General features: G+C 38.0%; 1 protein-coding gene across 2 annotated transcripts in view; it reads right to left on the reverse strand.

Annotated features, from left to right (window-relative positions):
• Positions 1-2295: 2295 nt before the first annotated feature.
• LOC131156567 (protein DETOXIFICATION 45, chloroplastic) overlaps positions 2296-24671 on the reverse strand; it is a 42231-nt gene continuing 19855 nt past the window's right edge. For both annotated transcript variants that reach the window (XM_058110364.1, XM_058110365.1), the window contains exons 10-15: positions 24032-24103; positions 23754-23870; positions 23544-23639; positions 23323-23444; positions 3147-3204; positions 2296-2543 (exon numbers count right to left, since the gene is read on the reverse strand). In XM_058110364.1, coding sequence (XP_057966347.1) covers positions 2532-2543; positions 3147-3204; positions 23323-23444; positions 23544-23639; positions 23754-23870; positions 24032-24103 — 477 coding nt within the window. In that variant the 3' untranslated portion in view covers positions 2296-2531. The remainder of the gene's footprint in view (positions 2544-3146; positions 3205-23322; positions 23445-23543; positions 23640-23753; positions 23871-24031; positions 24104-24671) is intronic.

Consider the following 24671-nt stretch of genomic DNA (forward strand, 5'->3'; position numbering starts at 1 on the left):
TTTGTGTGAGTTGCAAAATCTGGAGCTTTGATGTACTTAATTAGATACATGACTGTACTAGTGGCTTCGCTTCGCAATCCTTTTTGTAGGAAAATTGGGTGATGCTCCTGACATTCCAGAATTTGCACCAAATAAGGGATGGACACGTAATGCATTCCATGGAATATGCCGCCATGGATTATGTGACTGCTGCAAAATTTATCAATGAGAAGCTCCAGAATTCTAGGTTGGAAATAGCAGTTGATGAGCTGTAGATATCTGCAAATGATGAGATTGTAGATCTACATGACCAACCTGCTTTCCCACATTATTGACTCTATATATATATATATATATATATATATATACACTTTACGCCACTGCACCTGTCACTCCCTAATTCGTTATATATAAAACTGACACGCATGCATGCATTAGGTAACAGTACACCTAGCTAGCTATCTCTTGTTTTGAAATTAAAGTTGAATATTTTGCATCTGCATGCTATCCTTTTTAATTTATTGTGTGTTCGGATAATCATAGAGAAAAAAAATCTATTTAATTTCTCACTTAATCAAAATTTTGTAAGTAATTAACATGTAAGAGTGGGAAGTAATTAATATATGAGTCCAACTTGGTGGTCTTATATCAGTCATAATTCGACCAATCTAACCATATTAGAAGCTACTCATCTTTAATTAATTACTCTTTGCACTTGATCATAATATTCTCTTTTCAAAGTCACCCTCACCCCATCATTTTAAAAAATCAGCATTAGGTAAAATAAATAAAACAAATTAAGTTAAATTATTATTTAAAAAGAAAACTCCCGATATCTCATAGTGGTGTCTTCCTCTCCCTAACGTGCCAATGGTGATACGGTACATAATATGTTTCTTTATTGCAATAAGATTTACTATTAAAAAAGCTAAAAATCAGTCCCTAACCCACTATGTGCTTGCTTAGCTAATTTCGACTGTAATGTTGCTTTTGGTTATCAGAGAATGCATTCATCCTCGAATTCCAAAGCTAGCAGCAATCAGACACAATGGAGAGTCTTGCAAGTTTGGACACCTCAGAGATGAGGTGCTGAAGGCTAGCAAAGTTTCTAGATGGCTAATTCAAGCTGTCTAGCATAGAAGAAATGGAAGAAGAGACAGCAAAATGGAATAAATACAGGAAACAATACAAAGGCAGAAGCTCATGCATCACCCCCCGCTCCACACACATGGTCCAATGGTCAGTTGTGCGAGGGCAAGGGAATCCCAGAAGGGATTTTGTTTTTTTGCTGAAAATTGTTTGAAACCATGGACTGACAGATTATTACTACCAGTCTTGAAGCAAACTGAAGGGCTGCTTAGGAATTGGTACAAGCACTGCAATGCAAAGCTACAAATCTTTTGACCCTAATCCTCTTGAAAGACAAGCATGCCTTTGGGATTGCAGGAAGTGCATGGTCCTCATCAGCTTGTGTCAAAGGTGATGGGAACCGTGAGCGCAATCCTCAATTAGTCAATTGTCACTGTTAAGCCGGAGGATTGTGAGGATGACTGGAGGTGACGGATCTAGGACCTGATAGTGATCATAAAATGTATACTGCATCTTAAAAATTTTTACATTTTTTAAGAATAGCCCTTGGTGACTTCTAAGACCTAAGTTTTCCTCGACACTATGCTTCAGAAAATTTCAGTATTGGGATGAAGCTAGGAGTTGTAATTGAACTTCTATGCAGTGTTTTGGTTTTGTTCAATAAAACTACATTAAATTGCAAACCAAGAGCAAAATGATGATCGTCATCTGATAAGACAACAAAATGCAACAGGGATTATTGCGAAAACGGGAAAAATAAGAATTGGAATTTTTAAGTGAAAACAAAGAGTTGGTATATTCAAAGCTTTGTTTGGAGGTTGAAAAACATAAGAAAGGGACAGAAAGAAGACTTGTTAGTTAGAATTCATTTTTTTTAAAATAAAAAAATTGTGAAGAAAAGCAAAAGAAGAAGGAAAAGAAATATATATTTTAAATTCTTAATCAAGTTTGAATGTGTTTATTATTACTAAATTTGAGATAAGAAAAATACAATAAAAATATTAATTTTCTTCTCATTTGCTTTTACTTTGTTTTTTCTCCTCACAAAATCATCGACCCAAAGAAAGCTTTGAGATCAAAGCATGCCTAAGAGTGGAAGGATAACTTTGAGCAAGACCTGCATTGAATGACAAAGAAACCCCTCCTTTATGCCACAGTACCAGCTACAAAGTTCACAGGAAATCTTAATTGCAGTCAAAAGGGATTAAACATACCATGCACAATAAATTTCTTAAGTGAACCAAAATAAATAAATAAATTAGAATTTGTATTTATTTACTAAAATTCATTAATAAATTAAATTTATCAAAAATACTTTATAGATGTAATACATTCCAATCAGATCATACTGAGAAAATCAAGAACCGTTAAATCAGAAAATAAGAATGAACCAATGAAACTGGTGAACACTCGTCATCATCCGGGGGTCGAGTCAGTGCAGTCAATTTCCCAATTTTCCCATCTCAATGGGCAAGCTGAAAATCAAAAATGCCAAATAGTTTTTTAGATAATAATATCTAAGAGATCTACAAAAATAGAAAGAAATTGGAACAAAAAAAAAAAACCCAAGAAATAGTCACTCAGGAGCAAAAAGATAAAAGAAATAAAAATAAAAGCATTTTAATAGATTCATTTCACTATGAGAAGAGAATTTGAGAGAATTTGGCTAATACAGGGTATGGATTTGATTGTGCAGCATGAACTGTTCAATAATAATCAAATCATCAAAACAAGAGGGAAATATTTCAAGAGTTCTATAATTATATAACATTGAGTTTAAAGGTATAATATGTGTCGGCACGCGCATGTGAATGGGAGATGGAACACTTTTTTTGTGCAGTTTCACTTCTTTTTTGTTGGGTGCAATTCCACTTGGGCGAAAAGGAAATAAGTTTTTAAAAATAATTAATCTTTACAGAAAACTGCACAGTACTCTCACAATCTCACAACCGACTCATCAGATATGTGCAACAAGTTGTAGAACTGAAACAAATGATCACCAAATTGTTAAAGTGCAAATCAGAGAAGACCAATTAGAAACCATGGAAGTCTCATCAGAACAATAAGTAGGCACTAACCTCAGTTCTCAAGTTGTCTGTGTGCAGGAACCACCATGGACCAGTTTTTGATGCCAATCTGGGGAAAAAAAAAAGAGTAAAGTTAGAAGGTCAACAATATACACACACATAATCTCGTGCACATAATAAAATTTCTTATGAACTTATGTGAGTTCTCTCTAAAATATATATATATAAAAGAGTGATATTTCATATAGCATAAGCTTTTATAACCAATTATGCAAGGCACTTCGCCTACCATAGTAGTATTACAGAAGCAGAATTATCAAACCAATATGATAATTTATCAAAATTTGCCACCAAATCTCTGACTATATCTATCAAGGGTCTAGGAAGGAGATGACATACACAACCTTATCTCCACATCTAAAGGGCTTGTTTGCCATTATTCTGAATTGACTCGGTGTAAAACTCTTACGCCCAGAGCTCCAAAAAGAGAAGGAAAAATAAAATGAATTTTGCATCAAAGTGGTGTTTCCCTTCAAAGGCTCATCTATTCCTCTCTCCAAATGATCAAGATCACTCAATGAGGAACTCAAATCCAAAATTTCCTACAGTTGTGACCAGGATAACAACCTTTCCAGCTTTGGAACACGGTACATAAACCGCCTGCTTAACTCATTCAAGCACAACCATATCAAGCTCCATCCTTTTTACACATGAAGCACTTGGAATAAAACTCTCTTCCTCATGTTATCTCCTGTAAGAATTGCCTGCCAAGCAAAATAAAAACGACGACAATGACAACCAAGGCTTAAGTCCCACTAGGCAGGCTCAGCTACATGAATCCTCTTCTACCATTCCACACAATTAGGGGCAATACCCTTGGAAAGTTGGAGTTTGTTAAATGACTCAAATCCTTACCATTTCAGTCCAAGTATTTCTAGGTCTATCCCTTCCCCTCTATTCCTCTCCCTCCTGCTGCCGCTAAAAACAACTAAGTCACCGCTCCTTGCTATGGTGCTACTTGGCCAACACTGCAAGTGCACAAACTATCACACTATCTTAATCGCCCTTATTTTTTTTTTTTTTTATCCGTAAAGGTAAATATATTCCTCATAATTGTATGTACAATTAAACTGGGCATCCCCAGGATTCTCAGCCATTCAGACCATCATATTACATTCAGGGATAATAAATCTATAACAAAAGGGTAGACCATCCAACTCAACTCCTCAGCTCCTGAAGGTATGGGAATTTCTCGTAAACAGTTCTATAAACATGCATCTGAATATGTTTGATTATAGCATCAATCAGTGTATCCTTCCCTTCAAATTTTTTTATGTTTCTGAAATGCCAAATCCCATAAACAGTTGAGACCAAGCATGCTCTTTTCGCTATAGTTTGGAATGCAGATCCTCTAACTTCCTTATGAAGCCATTTCAGTGCTGCTTTCAACGATGTCATGGACCATTTCCATCCAAGCCAACCCCTTAGGTAGTTCCAAACCTCTGAAAAATAGATGTTCTACTGTCTCCAATTCAACATTGCAAAGGGGGTAGGGCTTGTCTATTGCATCACCCGGGAGCTTGTCACTTGTTAGTAGCCTATTCTTAGCACCATAAAATGAATGAACGCTTAGGAGTACAACCCATTTTCCAGATCAGGGCATGCCAAGGTCTTATGATTCCTTTTACTCTCCAAAACTGATAGGCATTCAAACAGGAAAACTGATCACCTGAGGACCACAATCTGAGCTGCTGTTCAGCACCCCCCACTGCCTCCACATTGCTGCATCAGTAAATTTTTTTTACTCCATCACTTTCTTGAATAAGGGGGCGTCATCATGCCTTGCCGAAGCTTCCCAAACACTACCCCCTTTGAGGTAAACCGGATTAATCCATTTAGACCATAGGATGTCTTTTTCATATGGATGTTCCATAATGTTTTTGTAAGTACGGCTCTGTTCCAATTTATAAGTCAAACACGCCCAGCACACCTTCATTCTTTGGCAGGCACACCTCTTTCCATGCCACAAGTGGCTTTGCTCTACCTCCCCATAGAAAGACCCTGCACAATCTAACTACATGCTTCAGGACAGCCACAGGAATTGGAAATATCGAGATCCAAAAGCATTCTGTACCTTGCACCACCGAATTTATTAACTCTAATTTTCCAGCATATGACAAGAGTCTTTATTGGCCATGAACCAATAATATTATCAATTCTTGCAATCAAAGGGGAGTAATGGGTAGCATTAAGCCTAGTAGAAGCCAATGGAATACCCAAATATCGAAAAGGAACACTTCCTTGAGTGAAACCAGTAAGGCTTCTAATACTGTCCAACTCATGGCCACTCAACCCAGCTGTATATATGTTCAACTTTGAGGGGTTTGCTCTCCAGCCCAGAACATCTTGAGAAACCCTCCAAACAGATCATCAGTTTCTTAACTGACCAATAATCCCCTCTAGAGAAGAGAATAAGGTCATCCGCGAAAGCCAAGTGGGTAATTTTGAGATCCTTACACCGGGGGTGGAAGTTAAATTCACCATCATCCTCGAGAGACTTCAGCATTCTTGACAGATACTCCATGCATAATACAAAACGGATTGGAGATAAAGGATCCCTTTGTCTCAACCCCTGCTTCCCAACAAAGAATCCATGAAGGCGTCCATTTAATGAAATCGAGAAGGAAGTTGAAGACATGCATTCCATAATCCATTTCACCATTTTATGAGCAAAATTCAGTTTTATCAACACCTCCTTCAGAAAGTTCCAGGAGAGGGAATCATAAGGTTTCCTCAAGTCAATCTTTAGCATGTATCTAGGTGATATTCTCTTTCTAGCATATTTACAAACCAACTCCTGAACCAAGTAGATGTTTTCAATCATACTTCTTTGCCTCACAAAGGCAGACTCTGCTGGATTCACAAGTTTCTCCAGAACTGGGTTGATCCTGCATGCTAGAATCTTAGAAATGATCTTATATATTACATTGCAGCAAGATATTGGTCTGTAGTCCTGCACTGAATTCGCATGCTTTGTTTTGGCAATTACAGCAATGGCCGTGTGATTGATTTGCTTAAGTAACCTGCCCTTTGAGAAGAACTCCTTCACAGCAGCCACAACATCACCACCCACTGTATCCCAGGCCATTTTAAAAAATTTTGCTGTGTAGCCATCAGGCTCAGGAGACTTCTCATCTCCTATACTAAAAAGTGCCTTCTTAATTTCTTCATCAGAAATCTCCTTAATCATCAGATCAGCTTCATCATCAATCAAAATCTGACTCTAGCAATAATTCCTGGATCGATAGGATCACATACAGATTCAGTACCCAACAGATTTTTATAAAAGTTCAGAAATTCCTCAGCAACTTGATTCAGAGAGGTAGAAAACTCCCCATCCCCTTTCCTCAGTTTAGGAATATGATTCCTGGCAGTATGTCTCTTCATCAGATCATGGAAAAACCTGGAACTCCTATCGCTGTTATTTAAGTATTTGATTTTGGCTTGCTAGGATAGGAAGCACCTGTTAGCTTTATCAAGCTTTTTTTTCCACCATCTCCTTCTGTAATTCCAAATTTCCAGGATCATTAGGTAGGTTCTGTTGGGCAATTTTGAGATCCTCACTAGCTCAATCTGCTCTAGCAGTAATATGGGAAGGTGAGTGGCATTGAGCACCTTTAATGGTCCTTTCAAGGCTTTGAGCTTCATCATAAGCCTGAACATCTTAAAGCCCTGCACTTCAATATTCCACGATCTACTAACCACATCCTTGAACATAGAGTGTTGCCCCCACATGTTAAAAAATTTAAATAGTCTTTTACCCAAATCATCCTCTTCGAGCAGAGACACCATACAAGAAGCATGATCAGAGTAGATTCCAGGAAAATGAAAATGGGCAAGTGCACCCATCTCATCACAGAGCCATGTCCTGTTTACCACTGCCCTGTCTAGTTTACTCCATGTTCTCCCATTGGTCCAAGTGAGGAAACTCCCATTAGAATTTAAATCACTCAACCCACATTCTGTAAAGCAGTCAGCCATGTCCCTTATCTCATAAGCCGATACCTCATTTCCATTCTTTTTTTCATCTGGGTATAGTACATTGTTGAAATCCCCCATCAGCATCCAGGGTCCATTGCAGGACTTAGTAAGCTCACAGATGTGTTGCCAGAGAGGCCTTTACCCACAACAGTGTGAAATCCATAAACAAAGCAGGTATAAAACCTCCTGTTAGAGACTAGACAGCAAATGGAACAATGTATAATTTGAGGACTACTCTCTAACATCTTTATATTCACCTTTTGAGGGTTCCACGCTACTACAATTCTTCCAGCACCATGGTCACCAAAGTTGTTAATCTGACTCCAGTTGGCTAACTTTTTCTTCATAAATCCTCCAGTTTGTTGGGAGTAAGTTTAGTTTCCATTCAAGCCAACACATCCACCTTTTTCTTTTTAATGAGGTCTCTCACCCCATTGTGTTTCAGGGGTTTGTTGAAACCCCTAATATTCCAGCTAACAATCTTCATTTAGTTTTAGAAGGGGGCTTTAACCCCCTACCAAAAACCAATGGATTGAATTGGGAACTCTTCCCTTTCTTCTTCTTCTTCACTGTTGTGAATTCCTCAACTTTCTCTTTTCCTTTATCCTTTTGCTTCAATTTAAGTTCGTGGGGACCTTTATCAGTATCTCTATCAGCTACACCTTTATTTTCACTCCCCAAAAAACCCCCATCACACTCTAGCTCAGTTTGTTTGTCATTCTGTGTCCTGTCAGCAACTTCACCCATTTGTTGCTTCTCTGTTGTTAACTCTTCAGACTCTGTGTTACATAAACCCCCAATTCCCAGGTTATCCTCTTGTATTGGATCAGCAGAGATGGATATGACCCCCTCCCCCTTCTTCAGGGATAGAGCAGCCTGATTGCTACCACCATCCATCAAGCCAGCATCACTTTCAGCTCCAACCGTGGCCCTATCATTCTCAAGTGGTTTAGCCTCAATTACAGGCATTTTATCAAAGGTTTTACCTCTTGAAGACCCTTCTGTTCCTTCTTTTGGATTGCAAAACCCCTCCAAATGCCCAATAGCTTTACATTTCTTGCAGAAACAAGGAAGGCTTTCATAAACCACCTCCTGAACAATCTCTACATCATCCGGAAGCCAGATTTTTACACTATGCTTAACTTCTTTTGCAATGTCTACCTCAACCATAGCACTGGTATAGGAAATTCTAGCCCTGTTGGTAGTTAGCTTATCCATGTACAGAGGTCTCCCAAGCTCAGAGCAAATCCTCCCAATTGCAATTGGAGTCCATAACTCAAATGGAAGATCTTTCAGTTGGACCCAGACAAGAACAACAGTCCTCTGCTCAATCCTGAACCGAAAGTAACTGGGCATTTTCTTCAGTATAAGTGTTCTTCCATAAATTGTGTACGGACCATTCTGAAGGACCTCACTAAGATCTTCCTCCCTATGGAACTTAAACACAATCTACCCCTTATCATGCTTAATTGATTCCACCAGAACCTTCCATGATCTCAGCAGAGTGTTGAAAACCATCTTGCCTGGGAACCTACCTTTAAAGTAGCCCACCAGGTGCTTTTTTGTAATCCCCCTCAGAGCTAAACATTTCAGGAGCTGAAATGCGAACTCCCTCACCATTAGCAGTGAACGCAGGCAAGGAACCACAATTCGAGGGGTCCCTGTTATTGGCAAAAAGCTCAGCCCAGGCAACTCTTTTGTTATTTCTCATTATGGTTCTCCTTTCCCGGTTATCCTGCTGATCAATCTTCCTGACATCAGGAACTTCCCTTTTATCCTTTTGCTCATGAACTCTATCATGGACAGATGCAACGACATCATTCGAGTCTTTCGATCCCTGAGTTTCTGATTCCATGGGATCCTCATCATCCCATGACCTCCTTCTTCCATCAGTAATCCCTCTACTTTCTTCTTCCATGCATGTCACTCTATCACCAGATAACCTCCTAACCTCAAGCTCTTTTTTGTTCGAGGACGAAGGTATGACAACCTGCTTCATCCCCTCATGATTACAGCATATATCACCCTCGCTCAAGCTACATGAGGACGACCCAGCATTGGAACCCTCCTTATTCTGAATACATTCCTGCTTCTCCGAAACGGTTGTCAAGTTCATTGAGGCACTCTGAGATTTAGTACCATCGACCTCCTTCAAATTTTCAACCCCTTGGCCAACATGCAGGCTCCTCTGAGCCCTAAGCGATTCAAGTAGTTCTTCTGATGACTTCAACCCACTCGGGCCACCAATACTCCTTTGACTCGCCATTTTAGCCAGCTTCTCAAACTCAGCCATTATCTCAAAATGTTTCTTCTTAATCCAATCATTCCGGCTAGACCTGGCAAAGCGGTTCGGGTCGGATAATCCGTGGTGGATAAGGCGGATTATCGGGTTGGATAATTCATGGCGGATGGACAGATAATCCGCCATTCTCAAATATAATTTTTTTAATAGTTTATTTTGTGTCATAATAATTTAAATTGTATACAACAACTTGCGATTAGTTTGTGTATTAACTTTTCTAGTAATTATTTTAATCATTCAATCGTTTATACTAACTAACAACTCCTTATTCATGTAAGTAAAATTGTACGCATTAAAACATAATAAATTAGTCCCAATCCAACTCAAACTATGTGATTTGTGAGTCTCTCTAAAATCTAAATTGAATTGCTAGTCAAATTAGATGACTGTTCCTATCATTTTAAGTGCCTAGGTTCAATCCACTAGTACACAAAGTTTTATCCAAATCCTTTAGCAACTCATAAAACTTTTTGACATCCTCATTCGGCCCTATGTAGGTTCTCGGCTAGTAGTCTCTTCTCTAGGTGAGCCTTCAAATTCATTCTAATTGTGCCTATGCATTTGAAAGATCCCATATAGCATCTCATGCATATCACCAACAATATTTAGGACTTATTGCACTTAACTTTCATTATTTCTAGTTAAATAGCTACTAAGAATGGTTTTCCAGTAAAAACAATTAATTATTATAATTTAGATTAATCCCACTGAGGTTATCACGCACTTTCTTTTTGACTCCACCACCATGCATTTGTGCACTTCACACAAAAACTTGTCCTTTTATAAATTAGAAATATAGAGTAGATGATTACCGCTAGTTGAAATAAAATTAAGTCATAAGAGGCAAACCCTTTGGTGTTTAAACATCAAGATAAGTTTGAAGATTTAATTAAATTAATCAGCCAAATGAAGATAGACCACAAGTTTGAAAGATTTATTTAAATCATTCAAATGAAAATAGATCGTATTAGACATAAGAAGAAGTAAAAGAGTATTAATAATGAAAATTACCTACAATTTGCAATGCTTTTAAGGAGGGATTAGGTAAGAAAAATAGAAAGGATAAATAGGTGTTTGGTGAGGGTTTTGCTGGGTGTATACTCTGCAATGAGTATCCAATCAAAATTCTACAACCTTCCATATGTTGCAGCTTATCAATAGCTCGCCCACACCTCATGCTAAGAAAAAATCAAAATCAAAACAGAGACATTCATTAAACTCTACAAACTGAAGGAGGAGGAGAGTATGAGGAGAAAATACCTACAGAGGGCTTGAAAGCAAGGGCCTGGAGATCGAACAAAATTTTGGAAAGAAGCACCGCTGCTGCAAAAAATATGGATTTTCACTTGGAGAAAGGAGATTGGAAATTATTTTGGAGGGGCGGCAAGAACTGGGAAGGTAAGAGGGCAGCGGGCGACTAAATAAACCACTACTGCATGGAGGAAAATACCAGCAATTTCATGATAGCTGGCGAGGGCCGAATGGGCGAGTAATTCGTGGCTCGTGGCCATGGGTGGCAGTCGGCTATGGCAGTGGCAGTGGGAATCGTCATCGTCGTGGGATGCGGCTACGCAGCTGGAATTGAAAGTTTGAACTTTGAATCAATGAAACCCTAATAGGATTTGAGATTTGGGACTGGGCAGACCTGGGAGTGGAAGGGAGGGACTGATGGACTGTGGGCAATGGGCTTGTGGCCGTGTGGGCTACTGGGTTGTCTGTGTAGCGTGGGCCGTGTGTGCACTGCCGCACTGGGCTCTCCATACCCGGGCAGTGGGTTGTGGGTAGTTGGACTATTATAGGTTAATTAGTAATGGACTTTTAAGCAGTTTGGCGGATATCCACCGGATAAACCCGACCCGACCCGCTAAGAAGGCGGATATGAAAATGGAAAACCATATTCGACTCATTTAGCAAGCGGTTGAGTATAAGTCGGTTAAAACGGGTCGGATGCGGATCGGATTAACAGATTTTTATCCATTTTGCCAGGTCTAATTCCGGCTGTCCCCTTTGATTTCAATATACTTCAAGGCGTGTTCAATCTCCTCCTCCATCTCAATCTCCCAATTAAATTTCCCAGCTGCCCTAGGAGCACGACGCTGCCCCATGGCTTCACAAAAATTCCAAATTTCCAAATGAGCAGGAAAGTATGAAATGGAAACCCGAACCTCAAACTCAATCAATAACCAGGAAATCAACCTTCGGCCAGTCCTCAAAGCACAAATCCAGCAACCAACAAGAAGATTCGTTGAGAAATCACAAGATAAAGGATGAAACAGCCCCAAGAACACGCAGCACATCATGCGTCTCTCTAGAGAGAGGTGAGAGCTTCTCTCTCTAACATGACTTGACCCTGTTTTAATCGCCCTTCTTTATCTTATCTGCTATAGGTGCTATGCCAAGATGTGTTCATTTCTTAATTCATCTTTTAAAGTTATACCATTCACACCTCTTAGCATTCTCATTTCTACAACCTTCACTTTCTTAGTTGCCCAATCCAAATACCGTACGAGCTCTTATAGTTGTACCATAGAACTTCCCTTTTAATTTAGGGTACTCTATGGTTGCACGACATGCCCAAAACACATCTCCATTTTTCTCAACCTGCGTTTACTCTGTGTTGCATCTTCTTCAATTTCTCCATCACCTTGCATAATATTCAAGGTACCGAAATCCACTGCTGAGAATCCTTGATGACAAAGTTTAGTATTACATACAATATTCCTCCTAAAGTGACTAAAATTATATTTAATATATTCTATCTTGCTTCTACTTATCTTAAAACCTACCTCTATATTTAAAGCTTATTTCCATTATTTCAACATACATTCTGCTCTACCAACAGTTTCATTAATCAAGACAATATCATCTAGTATTAGTAGTAGCAGCAGCAGCAGCAGCAGCAGCAGCAGTAGTAGTAGTAGTAGTAGTAATACAGAATTTTCACAGAAAATACAGAACCGCTGCTGCCTGATCACTCAACCTTATCCCCCACCATGGTATCAATTTTGATTCTGTAGAGTTCCTCCATTCTCCATAAGACCACAGCATCCTTGAGGTCCAGTCCATTCTTAAGTTCAAATTCCAGTCTACACCAATGTCCAGATCGTACGCACATTAGCAATTGACCACTATCTATAACCAAGGAAAACAGGACCGCAAATGAGTCTTTCAGAGCTGTATCCCAACACCACACATCCAACCAAAAAATTTACTATGTTACCATTCCCCACAACAAAGCCAATGAATTTTGAAACTCTCCTTCTCAACCACAATGTGTCTCCAGAGACAAAGCCATGAGAACTTCCAACTTCATCAGAGAACCACCCCCAAACTGTGCAGCCCCACTTTTTTTATAATCACAGATTTCGACACGTTACTCTGAAGAAAACGTCCACAACCACTTGCTCAGCAGGTCCTGCTTGAAGATTTTGACTTTCCTCAACTTGAGAGGGACAAACTGAATCCCAGTTAACCAAATAATATTTTTATTATTTTCTCTACTAATCAGAACGGCCCCCAGGAAAGTCAATCTAGCAACTTCTTGGGCCTCTTAGCAACAGAAGCAGAGACAATAAACAGGAACATAAAGCAGAGAGCAAGGAATTAGATTTCAATTTTTATGAACATTTTAGAGGTTTAAAGTTACGGAAAGGTTTGACAGGAAATTTAATTTTCATTTATATACAACAGAAACATGAGTAAATTATGGAAATTGTGAAAGAAACTTTGGAAATGTTTAAAAAAAAAAAAAAAAAAAAAAACGATTGTGCACAATTAAGAAACAAATTAAATTGAAGGAAATGTATATATCACAATGTTATAGCATGTGGGGGTTTATAAATTGCAAATCACTGATCATGCAAAGAATTAAAAAATATTCAAATCATACAATGCTCATCAAACATTTACTCAGCGCTTATTAATGTAACGTTTTTTTATGTTATAAACAACTTATTAGTGAATAATATATAATCATGTAATATGGTATCATTTGAATTGAACAATATATATTCAACACACTTCACACCAATTGAATATGTTTTTGTGGGCTCCAACTTGCGGGTTCTCTGAAGGGGAAAAAAAAGATAAAAAGGGGGTTGGGAGGGGGGGGGGTGGAGCAACAAATGAATGCATCAAATCAAATTTGAAAGGCTCAAGACAAGGTCCAATTATAAGATCAGTTTTGATGATCTGATAAGACAGAATTAAAATAGAGGAATGCTCCCCAAGATTGCTCAGTTGATAAAGTCAAGGCTTTCCTGATTAGACACTAGGGTTCAAATCTAGGGGGTTGTGACTTTCCAATTGAAATAGGCCTTGGTATTTAAGTGGAGAGTGGAAGAGGGGTGGGCCAATTATCCTGGTGGATTAGCTGGGTGCCCAAAGGGATTCAGAAACCACTGCCAAAAAAAAATGAAAAAAGAGGAAGGGAACTCCATGGCAGCTTCGTGGGTTAAAAAAAGGCCCAAATTTTGCCTATTTTAAGGTAGGAAGCTTACCCACTTTACAGCTTTGGTTTGTGGCAAGCTGCTAACATTGCTGAACTCACGCAATGGAATTTCTTTGCCTGAGAAATCTTTTCAACCATTAACTCTTAAGGCCACAGAAATCTTTCAACCATTTCAGAAGAGGGAAAAAATCTGAGATAGCAGAGCTGTTCCTCTTCTGCTCCACAAAGTGCAAGAGTGCTGTCTGCAAAGAACAAATGGACACCTCCAGCCCAAAGTCGTCGAAAAAATCCACTTTGAAGTCCTGCAAAAAGCCCCTTTCAATGTTTTCCACAACATATGAGACAAAACCTCCCAAAACAAGATAAAAAAGTAGAAGGAAATAAGATTCCCCTCAATCCTCTAGAGCTGGGAAAGGTCCACAGTCCGCACCCTTTTTTTGACTCCAGTAGCATCCAGAAACTGTCTGCCAGGCACAAAAGAAATTCTGATGTTCAGACACAATAGAGCCCAAAAACTTCTTAAGTCTCAAAGGAAGCGCTCTGGCAATGAGTTTCTTAACCCCATCCACCAGATTAATTGGCTTGAAATATCTAATATCCTGTGCTCCTTTTTTGGGAATTAAGACAACGAAAGCTGCATTGAGGCTTCTCATAAAACAGCCTTGCTCAAAGAATTATCGGAATGTGATCAACACTTTCTCTATGTTTATTTTCCAGCAGCTCATAAAAAATTCCATTGACATCCTGTCCAGGCCAGGGGCTTTGAATCCCTGGCAACAGTCCTAGGTAGCCTCCACCATTTCACTAGAGAGAGGCCACCGCAACCTAATTTTGTCCTCATCATTTATACAAGAACCTCCAACCCATCCAAAAAAGGTCTTTTATACGCAGTCTGTGTAGAGAGTAAAATACACAATCCCCTCACACATCCTCCTCTCCCACAAGAGTTGTGCCTCAATGCATATGTTTTTAATGCAGCTCACCTGCCTATGGGCATTTGTTGACTTGTAACTGTGTGGAAGAGTCTTGTGTTACTATCTCCTGCTGCAGCTAGATTATTCTCTGGACCTTTTTCTTCCAGGAGATTTCTTCTAAGAGCCACAACTTCACTCTCAAGGCCATCTCTTGGACGCCTGTCTTCCTCTGTGGCGATGCTTGATCATCCTTGAGATCCAGCTCCTTGATAATATTAATGAGCAATCTTCACCTCAATTCTCACAAAGATTTCCTCAAGCCCATTCTTTAGATCTTATTTAAGCAACTTTACACTTTCGCAAGGAATAATCTAGACATCCCTTCAACAGGCTGTGAGTTCCACCAGTCTTCAGTAAAGCCAATCAGACCTACATTTTCAACAATGTATTTAATAGCAAAAGGGGAATTTACCCCCAGATATACCTCCAAAGTGAAGCATAATAGGATAATAAACAGAGAACTCTCAGCTCCTACAGTATATCTGGAAACAATTCTTCCCAATCCTCCGAGACTAAGAAGAATCAGTCAATTCTTGAAAAGGAGCCAACTATCCATTGTTGGACCACGTTAAGGATCCCGTTTGAAGAGGAAGGTCAATATATCCTACACTGGTACCCCACCAATGAATTGTGGGAAGTTCTTCATAGATTTTTTTTTTCAACCAGTTCTTTCATGCTATAGTATGATAATGTTCAAGTAGCCTCCTAGAAACCAAGGGTTAATTTATTTATCCTTAATTGAGCTCTATCCATAGCCTCCCTCTATCTCTTTCTTTGGTAAGGCCATAAATATCCAAGAAACTCATCTGGTCACATCAGCCACCAACTCAAATAAGCAAGACAAAAAAAAGTTAAATCACAGACCACCCCACACAGGTATGCCAATTAACCCAGCAGACAAGGAACCCTAAACCTCTGGATTCCACTTCTTCAAAAGCCTTTCCACTGCTTTCCTCTTATCAAAGGGTTGTTGCGACCCCTAATGTTCCAATTTCCAATAAATGATTTTATGCCTCATTGGCATCAAGGTTTGCTCAAATTACTTCCCTAATGACCCAACCAACCACCTTTTCCCTTCTTAATTCATGAACCAGGCTAAAATGTTTGATACCACTTTTCCTACCTCCTGTTCCTACCTTTATCCTTGTTCTCTCCATCTTTTCTAAAGATTCATAAGCAATTCCATTACCTCCCTTTAACACTCAAACACCGAGATGCCTAAAAGTTCCCCAAGCCCTTCAATCTATTTTTAATCCATCTAAAGCATGAAAATGCTTTAATTCTATCTCCAGATCCAAAGTCCTCTAGAGAACACCTTCTAGTGTCCACTATGGAGAGTACTCTAAATGTCATCAAATTACCCTCCGAATACCCCTAGTCACATTCTATCACCCTTCACCTCACCATCAAACTCTCTGTTTTCTTCAAAGCTTGAGAGGCCAACAACCCTGCCCTTTCTTATACTCTATTCAATGTTGGCAAAAAAAAAAAGGCATTGACTTGGCTTTCATCTTTAGTCACCGCGGATCACCACTCTTTTTTTGACCACCTATAGCCAAAGATCCCAATGGTCAAGAGAGATTCCTTGACAGCTACATAGATCCTCATCGATTCATCATCGACTTCTTCAATTACTTCCTCTTTTCCTACCAAGACCACTTCCCCCTTGAAGGGCAGTCCTACTATCATTTTCCACCTTAGCACCCCGAATAGAACAGTAACAGATTTCCCTTCGCAACAATATTTTTTGGGGAATCAATTTTTGTTATAGGCTAGAGCTTCCACTTCTTCAAAGCCCGTACCAGTGACAAACCCAATAAAGTCACCAGGTCGGTTGACCACGGAGTTCTATATATATATATATATATATATATATATATATATATACACACACACATACACAAATACACATATATATACACATACACACATACACACACTTTACCAGGTCAGTTGACCACCAGGTTCTATTTATATATATATATAAAGCTCTTGATTGGGTGACTTGGCAAGATTCATATAGCCCAACCCCAACTAGTGGGACTCAAGAGCTATTAAATCCTTCCTCACTATCTCATTCTAGTTTATTTTAGGTCTACTCCTACCCCTTTTAATACCAGAAACAATAAATAACTCACTTCTCCTCACATATGCGCTACTAGGACTGCATTTCAAACGCCCAAACCATCTAAATCGCTCCTCCCTTATCTTGTCTTAGACTAGTGCTATGCCTAATTTATTGCGTATATGTTCGTTTCTTAATTTATCTTTTTATGTTACTTATACCACTCATCCAACTTAACATTTGCATTTTGGAAACTTTTACTTTTTGCACATGTTGTTTCTAAGGTTTTTTTTTTTTTTTAACATGTTTCTTAGTTGCCCCATATTCTAATCTATAAAACATGCCTAGCATTATAAACGTCATATAGAACTTTCCTTTTAATTTTAAGGATATTCTATGATCACACAACACATCTAATGCACTCCTCCATTTTATCCAACCTGCTTTAACTCTATGTATTACATCCTCTTCAATTTTCCTTCTATTTGCATAATAAATCCAAGATATTGAAATCTACTAGTGCTATTAATTTCTTGATTGTCAAGTTCAATTTCACTCCAATACGCCCCCTTACATTGCTGAAATTATATTTCATATATTATATTTTATTCCTACTTATCCTATGTTGAAATGTGGAAAAGAAAACCGAATATTCCACTAACTTATGAAAAAATTACATTCCCTTTAAATAGATGATAATTCTTATCTAACTACTAGGGATATTTACAACCTACTGAAAATAGAATATCCTATTTAAAATGGAAAGCAGTAAAATAGGAAAGACTATCTACAAAGTCGGGTAACATGCTACCCAAATCCCCTAGGATCGTGGAACCAAAAATAGCTAACAAATCAATTGATTTGTTAGCTGTAAATCTCCTAAAAATCAGCCTCTAATAAAGGCCGACAGATAACTAGTAATTCTACACTCCCCCTCAAGTTGGGCTGTAAATATTGATTAGGCCCAGCTTGGAACTCAGATCATCATAATTCTTTCTTGGCAGAGCCTTGGTAAGGATATCGGCTGTTTGGAGACATGGCACAAACAACATCTTGATTATTCCTTCCTTTATTTTTTCTTTTATGAAATGTCGATCAATCTCCATGTGTTTTGTTCTATCATGATGCACTGGGTTCTTAGAAATGCTGATGGCTAATTGATTGTCACAGAACATCTTCATGGGTTCTTCACTTGAAATCTTTAAATCCTTTAGAAGCCTTCTTAGTCATATTCCTTCATAGATGTCGTGTTTCATTGCCCTGAATTCAGCTTCTGCACTGCTTCTTGACACCACTGATTGCTTCTTACTTCACCATGTAACTAGGTTTCCCCCCACATGTGCAATACCTAGAAGTTGACCTTCAATCATGTATTGATCTTGCCCAATCTGCATCACTGAATACTTCAATATCTCTTCTTTGATTTTTCTCAAAAAATAATCCTTTACCTGGTGTTAGCTTCAGATATCGTAGGATTCTATAAATTGCCTCCATATGTTCTTCATTAGGATTGTTCGTGAATTGACTCACCATACTGACAAAGAAGTCAATGTCAGGTTAGGTGTGAGATAAATATATAAGTATTCCAACTAGTCTTTGATATCTGCCTTTAGCCACTGGTGCACTGTCTTCCTTGGCTCCTAGTTTGGTTGTGGAATCCATAAGAGTATCTGCTAGCTTGCATCCAAGCATCCCAGTCTCTTTCAAAAGATCTAGAACATATTTCCTTTGGGAGACAAAGATTCCCTTCCTTGACCGTGCCACTTACATGCCTAGGAAGAATTTGAGATTCCCAAGGTCCTTGATTTCAAATTCTTTAGCTAGAAGACTTTTGAGACTACTCATTTCCTCCTCATAATCTCCCGTTAGAATGATGTCATCCACATAGACAACAAGGATAGAAATTTTTCCTTGAGGAGTGTATTTAACAAATAGTGTATGATCTGATCGACATTGAGAATAGCCATACCTCCTAACTACCTTTGTGAATCTCTCGAACTAGGCTCTTGGGGATTGCTTGAGCCCATATAAAGATCTTCTAAGTTTGCAGACTTTGTTGTGTGTAGCTTGTGTCTCGAATCCAGGAGGAATTTCCATGTAAACTTCTTCAGCTAGGTCTCCATTGAGGAAGGCATTCTTGACATCTAGTTGGTGCAGAGGCCAGTCTAAATTTGATGCCAAAGATAAGAGGACCCACACTGTATTTAACTTGGCTACAGGGGCAAATGTCTCTTCATAGCCGATTCCATATGATTGAGTGAATCCCTTTGCTACTAGCCGAGCTTTGAATCAGTTAACACTTCATATTCATTGTATTTCACAATGAATATCCATTTGCAACCTACTGGATGTTTTCCAGTTGGTAATTATGTGATTTCCCATGTTCCATTCTTTTCTGGTGCACTGATTTCTTCCCAGATAGAAAACTTCCATTCAAGTGTACTGAGAGCCCCTTGTACGTTATTAGGAACCTGGATTTTGTCGAGATTGGCAACAAAAGATCTGAAATTCGATGACAGCCCCTAATATGACACTAAAATGTATATTGGATGTTTTTTGCATGATCTCACACCTTTTCTCACAGCAATAGGACAATCACTATCATCATTAGTTAACTCATTATGGGAAGTCTCAGGATTAGAGTTACCTGGTGGATTTTCACTTGATCTAGGTCTTAGATCAGACTCTTGGATTTGCTCAAGGGATGCTTATTGTTCTATCTCCTTTTGGTTCCTTCTCCTACGTGAATAGGTAATCAACTCATCACTTTTTGTTGGTTGAATAGTGTCCAGATGCTAATGTTTCATGGGAGATTCTAAGAAGGGATGTGAAACATAAATGGAATTAGTAGTTAGAATAGATTCAAAAATTTGTCATAAGTGAGAAGGGCAAAAATCAGAAGAAGGGTGAGATAACTCTTCAATATTTCAAAGCTAGAATTCCTATGTAATCTCCCCCTAAATTTCTAATTTGGGGTAATATGGTTGTTGCTCAAAAAAGGTGACATCCATGGAGTGATAATATCTTTTAGTAGCTGGTGAATAGCATTTATAACCCTTTTGGTTTGGAGAGTACACAAGAAAAAATGCACTTAAGGGCTTTAGGATCAAGTTTATCTCGGTGTTGACTATGAACATGAACAAAAGTTGAGCACCGGAATACTTTGAAGGGAATAGTGGAGATGAGTTAGTGTTGGGAAAGGACTCAAAGTAGAGTTTGACAGGGAGCTTGGAATTTGAGAACGCGAGAGGGCATCCTATTTAGGAGGTAGGCTGCAGTGAGAATGGCCTCACCCCAAAAGTGTTTCGGTACATGTGTAGAGAACATGAGTAGGTACCGGTTTTTCCTTTCGGCAATTCCATTTTGCTGAGAAGTGTCGACACAAGAACTTTGGTGTATTATACCTTGACTCAAGAGATAATCATCAAGAATGGATTTGAAATATTCTTTGGCATTATCAGTTTTCACAATCTGAATTTTTGCTTGGAATTGTGTTTGGATCATGGTGTTAAAATTTTTGAAAATTTGACCTGCCTCTGACGTTTCTTTCATGAGGAATATCCAAGTAAGTCTAGTGTGATCATCTATAAAAGATATAAACCAGCAAGATCCAGTAATATTCTTGATCCTAGATGGCCCCCACACATCACTATGAATCATTGAAAAGGGTTGGGATGCAACTCCCGAGAGATAATCATCCTTTCCCTTTCCACATATAAACATCATCACGGAATGGGACCATTGGAGATAGTTATTCCCATTAAGTTTGTGTCCTATAATGGGCATGAGACTGCTATCTGAACTGTTGCTGTTGTCTGAGACCATGGCTTCCTGATTGGTGGTGACGTCTGAGACTAAAGAGGTGGAGTCGCGTCTCCTGGTGACCATTCCATATTTGGTCATATGGGAAGATTAGGGTTTAGAGGATGCACCGATACCATGTTGAAATGTGGAAAAGAAAACTGAATATTCCACTAACCAATCAAAAAGATTACATTCCCTTTCAATAAATGACAATTCTCATCTAATTACTAGGGATATTTACTACCTACTGAAAATAGAATATCCTATTTAAAATGGAAAGCAGTAAAATAGGAAAGACTATCTACAAAATCAGGTCACATGCTACCCAAATCCCCTAGGATCGTGGAACCAAAAATAGCTAACAAATCAACTGATTTGTTAGCTGTAAATCTCCTAAAGATCAGCCTCTAATAAAGGTTGACAGATATCTAATAATTCTACATCCTAAAACCTTTAGACTCAAACAGTTCTCCAAAATTCTAACTTAGATTTCACACTACTCCTACTTTCTTCAATCAAGATAATATCATCTGCAAACAACATACACCAAGGGATCTCGTTCAGATATTCCTTGTGAGTTCATCAATTACTAAAGCAAAAAGATACAAACTCGAAGTAGAATCTTTATGTACAGGAAATTCTCTAGATTCCCCTCCTATAGTCCTAATGCTGATCGTTACTCTATCATACAAATCCTTCATGACCTCAATTTATCTATGGTAGACTCCTTTCTTTTCTAAAACCCACCAAAGAACTTTCCTAAATATTCAATCAAAGGCTTTCTCTAGGTCAATAAAAACCATATGCAAGCCCCTCTTATTTACCCTAAACTTTTCCACTTATCTTTTTAAATAATAAATAGCTTCTATTGTCAATCTCCCAGGCATAAAACCAAATTGACTCTTAGAAGCTATCATTTCTAGTTTTACTCTTTGTTCAATTACCCATTCACATTGTTTTATTGTATAATTCATAATCTTAATTCCACGTTAGTTATTACTTTACAATCAAAATTTAAGAGAAGTGAGAAGTTTAGTTAGTTTTCAATCAAAATATTTCCTCTTTACAATTCTTAAAATGTCCTTCATCTTCAAATTTATCATTTATTAACAAAACTTAAAAAACGTGGACACATAAGTATTTTCATAAATTAATTTTAATTTTATAATTTTAAAATATTATTTATCTCTTCCATTATCTACGACGTAACTTCAACTCTTTCTGAAAAGAAGGGGTTTTGAGCGTGTACCTGTGTGTATATATTTGCATGCTTTTTTGTAAATTAATACTAAGTCAATTAAGGGGGAAAAATCAACAAAACCAAAATAAAATTTGTACTACTTTTTTTCTATTATTAAAATATTTTAAAACTTATTATTAGTGACAAAATATTTTATTTGATTAAATATTATGTATGCATATATAATTATGTAATTTACACACACAAACTGGTATACAAATATATAGATTTGTTCCAAACGGTATAGCATTAGATACAACCTAGTGCGGTGGTCAGCTGAGGGCTTAAATAGCAAGAGGTCACAGGTGCAAGTCTAGTCCACAGCTTGAGTCGCATTTTCCCACATTTTTCCGTTGTATAAGGTGTCGGATCAACCTAGTGGGTCAATTGGGTCCGTCTGAGTCAGGTCAAGTCACCTGGTTTTGGCTGGGTTGACACTGGTTCACATCAAATCCAGTCTGACTCTATCAGGTCAGGGGCCCGGTTCCAGTCCAACCAGGTCGGACTGGCTGGTCCACTCCAGGTTTTTAAAACCATGGATAAAACAATTTGAGATCTAGATTTCCTTCTAGCCGCAGCCAAACTACTACTGAGTCCAATCCCACTCATAGGTCCCCCACCTTGCAGCAGGATACCACCAGTTGAGCATCCATAAAGCCTCTCCCCTGTCACACTTGCCTTAATCAAGAATTTTTCGTTCTGCCTCCTTCAGTGTGGAAACTTACTAGAAACAGTTCATCAAGCATATTGTATGCGTTAGTTCCAATCCACCTTCAATTTTTTCTTCAGGCCATGATGGCTGTCACGCTACCTCAATGTAGGTTTCCCCATCTTTTCCAGCAGAAACTGAAGTTTTCCATTGTTCTCCTCTTTGTGGCTTTATCCACTCTCTCACACAGCCAGTAGAGATCACCATGACTGACCAGACCAGAATCTGTTGAAGGCAACCACAGCCCCCTTCAATCAGCCTGAACCTTTTCTAGCTAGCTCCATAAATGTCAATGAAGGTTCAAGCACCGACTTGAGCAACAACCCTTTATTTCACCATTGTTACAACAAACAATCACTATAGCAATGCACCATCTTGTACCATTATGTGTGTTTCTATGAGCATGCACTGACTCGAGAACCAGAACCCTCACTCTCACCTCTGTTTCAATAAGCAATCATTATGGCAATGTACCATTGAGCATATTTTTCGTAGAGAATCATGCAAGGAACTTTGTGTACAACAGGGGCAAATTGTTAGAAGCATAAAACTGTCAAGCAATACAATGTGATTATTCATGAAATTTAGCCCACAGAAATTTCTAACAAGAAAAAGATATGGAAACAATCTTGTACATTTTACCTGATATAGCCTGCCACCATACGCAAGCCCATAAATAGAGCCAAACCCGACCAAACTCCCGGAAGACCAAAATTAGATGGAGCACACAATAAAAATGCAGATGACATTGCCCCCACTGCCATCTGTAAATTACAATAAGATGTTAAGAACCCTTTTTGTGAATTTAACATGCAGACTAAGAACGTTGAAGAAAATTTTAACTTCATTTTGTTACATCCTACCATAGAACAAGCAGCATATGGGAAGTCAGAAACACCATAATGAAGGCCATCAAATATAAAAGCAAGTGAGTTTATAGGTTGACTAGCACTGACAAACTGCAACAATTTTTAAGAGAATATTAGAGAACTTTCAACCCACCAGTATTCACAATTTCACATTAAATAAAACAAAATCTGAAACAAACACAAAACATAGATACAGATTCATACCAAGACGCCAGTTCTGACAATTCCTAATACTTCTGTGTCCTTGGTGAACAAATTAGCTAAAGAACCAAAAGATAAACCCAAGATTGCAGCTAAGATAACACCGGTAAGTAATCCTATCTGCCAAAAAAATTACACATTAATTCTTGAAGAAAATTAGTAAAACCCATATCGAACATATGAAACAGACTTCTAACGCCAATAGACTCTGAAAGAGTTATCTAACACATGGTGTGACAGAAACACAGAACATAATGTCAAGGCATACAGGAATGATTCACCTTTAACACAAAGTCGGTAATTTCTCTCGCAGTCATATAGTCACCTTTCGATAAAGAGCTTGCAATCAGGGCCTACAAGGAATAAGGATTTTAAGTCAAAACAAAACCGCAATAGTATATGCTAGCAACATGCCAAGGGGGTTGAGTAATACAAACTGCAAACAGACTACAGCTTCTTAGGGTCTGTTTGGTATCGTTTTCTATTTTCTGTTTTCATTGTAGCACACCAAGAAACACGTGATGACAAAGTAGTCCCTATGTTGCTACTTTTCTGTTTCAATTGTCAGTCATCAGCTGCTGTGGCAAAAATACTGTTGCCACAGTAAATATTCAAAATTCACTTGTGGATTAAACCATTCAATACACATTTTTTAATAAAAAAGTAAATAAAATGAACGTAAAATTTATTAAAAATTATAAATAAAATAAAATAACCATAAATTTTCTAAAATTTTGAAAAAATAATGTCTTTTAAAAATACTTTTACCATTTTTCAATTGTCATATATAATTGGATTGTCCTTGGAGTACTAAAAATTGATTTTAAAATATAATAATTACATAAAATATTTATAATTAATTATTTCTATTATAATATTTCTAATATTTATATTTTTTGTTTTAGATTTTTATATTTTTCA

The sequence above is a fragment of the Malania oleifera genome, chromosome 5 (genome assembly GCF_029873635.1).
Source record: "Malania oleifera isolate guangnan ecotype guangnan chromosome 5, ASM2987363v1, whole genome shotgun sequence".
Taxonomy (NCBI): Eukaryota; Viridiplantae; Streptophyta; class Magnoliopsida; order Santalales; family Ximeniaceae; genus Malania; species Malania oleifera.